At 49.3% G+C, this 7267-nt stretch overlaps 1 protein-coding gene across 1 annotated transcript in view; it reads left to right on the forward strand.

Moving 5' to 3' along the window:
* LOC131852352 (laminin subunit alpha-1) overlaps positions 1 to 3373 on the forward strand; it is a 239529-nt gene extending 236156 nt beyond the window's left edge. The window contains exons 49-51 of the mRNA XM_059203020.1: positions 135 to 1058; positions 2489 to 2579; positions 2756 to 3373. Coding sequence (XP_059059003.1) covers positions 135 to 1058; positions 2489 to 2579; positions 2756 to 2895 — 1155 coding nt within the window. The 3' untranslated portion in view covers positions 2896 to 3373. The remainder of the gene's footprint in view (positions 1 to 134; positions 1059 to 2488; positions 2580 to 2755) is intronic.
* Positions 3374 to 7267: the final 3894 nt, after the last annotated feature.

Here is a 7267-nt window from a genome sequence, read left to right on the forward strand (position 1 = left end):
TTTCTAAACTCTTTTTAGTGCTCAGCGCATCGTGGAAGCGAAGCTCGAAGGACCAATTTTAATTGGTCCTGGAGCTTCTTCGAATCATGTAAAAAGTAAATTGTTTAGCAGTAACATTGTTGGGTGGTGCGTAGGTGGTGCTGTCTCGCGGCGAGGAGGTGGTGGAGTGGGGCGGCGCGATGTGTGACGGCGCGTGGCACGAGGCGGAGGCGCGCGCGTCCGGCGGCGCGCTGTGGCTCGCCACCGACCGCGGGCCGGCGCTGCGGGCCGCGCGCCGCGCGCTGCTCGCTGACCGGCCGCGCCCCACGCCGCGCGCGCCGCTGCACCTCGCCGGCCTGCCCGGTACTCTCTCTCTCTCTCTCTCTCTCTCTCTCGCCCCCGACCGCGGGCCGGCGCTGCGGGCCGCGCGCCGCGCGCTGCTCGCCGACCGGCCGCGCCCCACGCCGCGCGCGCCGCTGCACCTCGCCGGCCTGCCCGGTACTCTCTCTCTCTCTCTCTCTCTCTCTCTCTCTCTCGCCGCCGACCGCGGGCCGGCGCGCGGCGCCGCGCGCGCGCGCGCCGCCGACCGGCCGCCCGGTACTCTCTCTCTCTCTCTCTCTCTCTCTCCACGACCGCGCGCGCGCGCCGCTGCACCTCGCCGGCCTGCGCGCGCACCTCTCTCGGTACTCTCTCTCTCTCTCTCTCTCTCTCTCGCCCCCGACCGCGGGCCGGCGCTGCGGGCCGCGCGCCGCGCGCTGCTCGCCGACCGGCCGCGCCCCACGCCGCGCGCGCCGCTGCACCTCGCCGGCCTGCCCGGTACTCTCTCTCTCTCTCTCTCTCTCTCTCGCCACCGACCGCGGGCCGGCGCTGCGGGCCGCGCGCCGCGCGCTGCTCGCCGACCGGCCGCGCCCCACGCCGCGCGCGCCGCTGCACCTCGCCGGCCTGCCCGGTACTCTCTCTCTCTCTCTCTCTCTCTCGCCCCCGACCGCGGGCCGGCGCTGCGGGCCGCGCGCCGCGCGCTGCTCGCCGACCGGCCGCGCCCCACGCCGCGCGCGCCGCTGCACCACGCCGGCCAGCCCGTGACTCTCTCTCTCTCTCTCTCTCTCTCTCTCTCTCTCTCTCTCTCTCTCTCTCTCGCCCCCGACCGCGGGCCGGCGCTGCGGGCGGCGCGCCGCGCGCTGCTCGCCGACCGGCCGGCACCCACGCCGCGCGCGCCGCTGCACCTCGCCGGCCTGCCCGGTACTCTCTCTCTCTCTCTCTCTCTCTCTCGCCCCCGACCGCGGGCCGGCGCTGCGGGCGGCGCGCCGCGCGCTGCTCGCCGACCGGCCGCGCCCCACGCCGCGCGCGCCGCTGCACCTCGCCGGCCTGCCCGGTACTCTCTCTCTCTCTCTCTCTCTCTCTCTCTCTCTCTCGCCCCCGACCGCGGGCCGGCGCTGGCCGCGCCCCCGCGCGCGCGGCCGCGCGCCGCGCGCTGCTCGCCGACGCGGCCGCGCCCCACGCCGCGCGCGCCGCTGCACCTCGCCGGCCTGCCCGGTACTCTCTCTCTCTCTCTCTCTCTCTCTCGCCCCCGACTGCGGGCCGGCGCTGCGGGCCGCGCGCCGCGCGCTGCTCGCCGACCGGCCGCGCTCCACGCCGCGCGCGCCGCTGCACCTCGCCGGCCTGCCCGGTACTCTCTCTCTCTCTCTCTCTCTCTCTCTCGCCCCCGACTGCGGGCCGGCGCTGCGGGCCGCGCGCCGCGCGCTGCTCGCCGACCGGCCGCGCCCCACGCCGCGCGCGCGCGCGCGCTGTACTCTCTCTCTCTCTCTCTCTCTCTCCTGCCCGGTACTCTCTCTCTCTCTCTCTCTCTCTCTCTCTCTCTCGCCACCGACCGCGGGCCGCGCGCGCCGCGGCCGCGCGCGCGCGCGCTGTACTCTCTCTCTCTCTCTCTCTCTCTCTCGCCGACCGGCCGCGCCCCGCGCGCGCGCGCGCCGCTACACCGCGCCGGCCTGCCCGGTACTCTCTCTCTCTCTCTCTCTCTCTCTCTCGCCACCGACCGCGGGCCGGCGCTGCGGGCCGCGCGCCGCGCGCTGCTCGCCGACCGGCCGCGCCCCTCGCCGCGCGCGCCGCTACACCTCGCCGGCCTGCCCGGTACTCTCTCTCTCTCTCTCTCTCTCTCTCGCCACCGACCGCGGGCCGGCGCTGCGGGCCGCGCGCCGCGCGCGGCGCGCCGCCCGCCCGCCCCCCACCCCGCGCGCCCCGCGGCCCCTCGCCGGCCTGCCCGGTACTCTCTCTCTCTCTCTCTCTCTCTCTCTCTCTCTCTCTCTCTCTCTCTCTCTCTCTCTCTCTCTCTCTCTCTCTCTCTCTCTCTCTCTCTCTCGCCCCCGACTGCGGGCCGGCGCTGCGGGCCGCGCGCCGCGCGCTGCTCGCCGACCGGCCGCGCCCCACGCCGCGCGCGCCGCTGCCCCTCGCCGGCCTGCCCGGTACTCTCTCTCTCTCTCTCTCTCTCTCTCTCTCTCTCGCCCCCGACCGCGGGCCGGCGCTGCGGGCGGCGCGCCGCGCGCTGCTCGCCGACCGGCCGCGCCCCACGCCGCGCGCGCCGCTGCACCTCGCCGGCCTGCCCGGTACTCTCTCTCTCTCTCTCTCTCTTTCTCCCTCTCATGTCGCTCTCCCTTGGTCTCGCAAAAGCTTCAAGCAGATGCTTGACGCCAAAATTAATAAAACAGAACGTAACCTAGTGTAAGGTATAAAATTCTTGTTGGTAAGTTAATCCAATTAATTCAAATTTAAACAATTGCAGATGGCGACACTGGTGACAATACGCGAGAGAACTTCAAAGGCTGCATGCGGGAGGTGACGGTCGGCGGACAGAAGCGCGACTGGACCGAGATGGAGACCCTGCACAATGTACTTCTAGACTCGTGCCCGGTGCAGCAGTGACCATACATCATAACTATAGTCGGCAAGACGGCTACATGACCCTATCGAATCATCGAGAAAATCCAAGATCTATAAGTTTCTCCATATATTTAACCATTTAACAGACATAACCAGTTAAATCTGCTACTGTTAATGATGACAAAATTAGACCAGACCATGTGTTTAGACAAGTCTGGACTAGTTTAAAAGATCAGATGGCACTATTTTTTGATGCTACACGATCTATATCCCAGGCTGCTACTTAAGACGTCTTGTACTCAAGACATCAGACCCTAAAAGGGACTTAACTCATCTAAATCATGACGTAATTGATCTAAGAAACATCAAGAAATTTCAAAAAATGTTGTATAGGAATAATTTCCAAAATATTTAGCTGGGCTAGAAATTATTGCACAACGTCGATTATCTAAAAGAACTATTAAAGACTGACGTAGAGAAGTCACAATCTTTTAGAGACGTGAACGCATGGCCGATTCACGCATGACCATAGACTTCGACTAGACTCGATACACTCGTCTAATTTTCCTAGACGTTATCCCACCAGAGAGCAGTCCATATGCTCTGTATTGATCAATGAAGATACGCTCTTAGAATCGTAGTTCTTTTCTTGTCTATGCGCAATTTAGACTGTCTAATCTAATGTATCTATATTAACGACCTACCTCAGTACAATGTGACAGAGGCTATAAAACTATCTGCAGTTACGTACAAACTTTTCGGAAGAAATTCTCAAAATGACATACAATTTATTTCCATGTATAGAAGACCAAAACAGCGAATTTGTTATTCTATTTATCGAAGACTTAACTGTATTAATTTCTTAAAGGTCACGGCAATAATTCCAGAGATCATAAAGATCATAAAGATAAAATTTGCTGGGAATTCACTGCATCCTTACACTTATTAGAGATATCATAGACTAAGTATCTTGAGGCAAAAATAGAGGCTAATGTATAAAGTAGAATTAAGTTAAATATAAGTTAGGTTATTCACTGGGGACGCAATACTCATGTAAATAGACGAGGTACTTAACTACTCACCAGTATTCCTAGCTCGTAATCTTGTACAAAGTTACTTAAGTTACAAATAAACAAGTAGCCCCGATTTAAGTGCCTTTATATCGTAGTTTAATGTAGAATTTGTCTTACACTTTACTAGCGTCTTCGCATGGGAGTACATGTAAACCTTCTGGTAATGGGAATACATGTTAAACTGGATTAAAATCCGTTGCGTAGTTTAAAACAGGGATGTTATGGATATGAAATTTCGGATACGGATGCGGATATGAAATTATTTCGGATAATTTCGGTTACGGATATTAATTTTTTAAGGAACGTCAAAAGTAAAATACAGATAGCTAATAAAATGGTTACATGTCGTGTCTCTGTTAGGCTCCGCCCCTATCCGATATTATCCGAAACTTTTATTTCGGATTCGGTTACGGTTACGGAGCTTCCTAACCTCCCTGGTTTAAAAGATCTAAGTGAACAAAAAGCGGTAGCGACTTCATTTTACACTATCTAAAGATTGCATGGATGTCGCAATTATTTATAAATCTTTGCGTTCAATTTTAGATACCAAATACAGCACATTAGCAAACCATGATTGGACATCATGAGTCGAGTCACTACATCACAAATTCTGACAAAATTTATGTCAAAAAGTTTAGAAACATCTTTCTTATACTGAATTTAAATCATTCTCTTTAACACGATAATATCAGAAAATTTTTCACATGGACCATAGTAACTTTATTAGATAAGTTAGTTAAAAATGTATCAAGGAAACTTAATGTATCACAGAATTTTTGTTTTTGCTAAAATTTCCTGAAAAACACTATTTTTTATGTCACATATATAACTGATATGGCCCTATATTAAAACTTTTTTTCTCGACAAACCGTGTCAGTCTTATGTCTGACGCATCCAAACAAGATACAACAAGTATTAACCTGTTGTTATGAACACAGCGCCTTCTACCAAATCGCGTATGTCAGACATATATATCTAACATGGGTCGTGTAGAACTTCTTAGCGTCAGACACATATGACTGACATGGCTATTAACGTGTTAAATTTAATACGATATATGATTACGCTACCGTGCCCTCAAATTGCATAACATTTCTAGTATATTATGTAAAAGCATTTACGTTGTAGTCATTAGTAGGTAGTTAAAATTAAAGTTATGTACAAAGTGTATTACTGAGGTTTAGTGCACACTACCAAAGTATAAATTGACTTTGCTAATATCATAAAGTCCGTTTTCATAATTACCGCCATCGTCAATGAGAGCAAGTAATTAATAGTAGCAAATGTTGAATGTATTCTGGCAACCTGACAGCTAACCGACTGTATATCAGCAAACCTGTGACGGCTAACCGACTGTATATCAGCAGTCATAATCTTTACGATACACGTATGATGGAGCGCGGAGTGCCGATCAGATTACGCGGTGTGATCAACGGTTGATTTCTTTTTTAATTTGACGACCTCGGTGGTCTAGTGGTTTAGCACACCGCTTTACGTCCGATGGTAGCGGGTTCGATTCCTCCAACGGCACAAACTTTTGTATTCATGAGTATGATTGTTTGTGTCGGTCTGGGTGTTTTCTATGTATAATATGTATGTATTTACGAAAAAAAATATCTATGTATTTGTATCAGTTGTCTAGTACCCAAAACTCAAGCTTTAGCTAGCTTAACTTGGGTCTAGATGGCGCTGTGTGAATTGTCTTGAGATTATTATTATTATTAATTGTAACAATTGAATGCCGCTGGCTGATAGGAACAAAACCATAATTTATTATTATTAAGTACTCAAAGTTACTTGCTTAGATTTATTAATAAGATAAATTTATGATTTAAAAATGATGTAGAAGACGACGTAATTCCATCTAGAAGACAATATTGTCATATATTATCAGGCTAAAGGATACAATTAGATTCACTTTACGAGCAAAGGGGCCGTTCAAGTATTACGTAAGCAGATTTATTACAATTATTTACCCCCCACCCTCCTAGTCAGCAAAAGTAAGCAAAGTTCTTACCCCCTCCCCCCGTGCTTACGTAAACATTTTTAAATTAATGTATTGTTTTTTTAGCAAAGACAATGTGAGGGTTGCCATTCGTGTAAAAAGTAAATAACTAGTGATGACGTATCATCATCTAGTCTCCGCTACCCCCATGTCATCCAAAATAAGCAAAGTAACTAGTGCTTACTTGATACTTGAACGGTCTCATATGTGTTAAAAATATTGATTCACAATTTATTAAATCACATTTATCTATGACATAAAATCGTATTAACCAGAAAGAGTGAGTGATTAAGTGATTGCACTCTGGTCGTCTGCACTAACCCTACTCTACTCTACTTTTTACCGGGGAACCATAAATATGTAAATAAATAATATACCACGTAACTATATAGTCGATCAAGTAGACCAAGTTTCTTGGTCTACCAGAAATGAAACAGTTTCTATTCGTATAAATTTTAGCACTAGTAATATTATTATATTACAAATTTTATATCACAAAAATATGTACTGGAAACTGTTATAAAAACGGAAGTGAATTTGTCTATTTGTTTGTATTGTTTGATATGTTTTCAACATTACACGGCTGAATGAATCTTAAAGAAATTTCATATGATGTTCACTATCTCTGTGCTGAGCAATTTTGTTTTGCACGTTTACCCATATTCAATCGTATTTGTATAAATATTCTGTAATATACTACTATAATTTAACCTATATGTGTGTTAGATACAAATAAAAATTGTTATCTATCTAAGATAAATTGTTATACATAAATATAATATACTTACCCACTACTTCGTGCACAAATATTCAACCCTTTCTAGATTATTTATTGATTTAAAAATTAGCTTATATTGGTCCTCATAATACCATATATTTTTAATCGACTCCAAAAAAAAAGGTTCAAGGTTCTGTGTTCACAAATTGCTTGCTTCATAACTTTTGTCATTTATAAACCATTTTGAAAACAAGTATGCTTTCAGATTAGTCCCATTTTATTAGTGAGTTTTTAAAGTTCAGTTCTATTTGTTTAAAATGATCATCAAATCATGTGATTAAGATAGGTTCAGCCGTTTATATGTTTATGGATAAGTCATGAATGGCAATGCGACGCCAAAGATATCAACTTTGGAAGATAAATAGAACTTTGTATCATTTACCATCATACGCTCTCTAAGGTCCGGCCGCTCAGTTTGCGTTTCTGTAGTGATATGACTAAATAACCTTGAAACAGCGCAGTTTAATGTGGTTTGACTTTTAAAAACTATTGTTTTTATATTTTGTTAAGTAGTTAATTGTTAATAATTAATACGTTTATTGTAAATTTACATATTAC

Source organism: Achroia grisella, unplaced genomic scaffold (genome assembly GCF_030625045.1).
Source record: "Achroia grisella isolate CSIRO2021 unplaced genomic scaffold, CSIRO_AGI_Agris_v1 utg842, whole genome shotgun sequence".
Lineage (NCBI taxonomy): Eukaryota > Metazoa > Arthropoda > Insecta > Lepidoptera > Pyralidae > Achroia > Achroia grisella.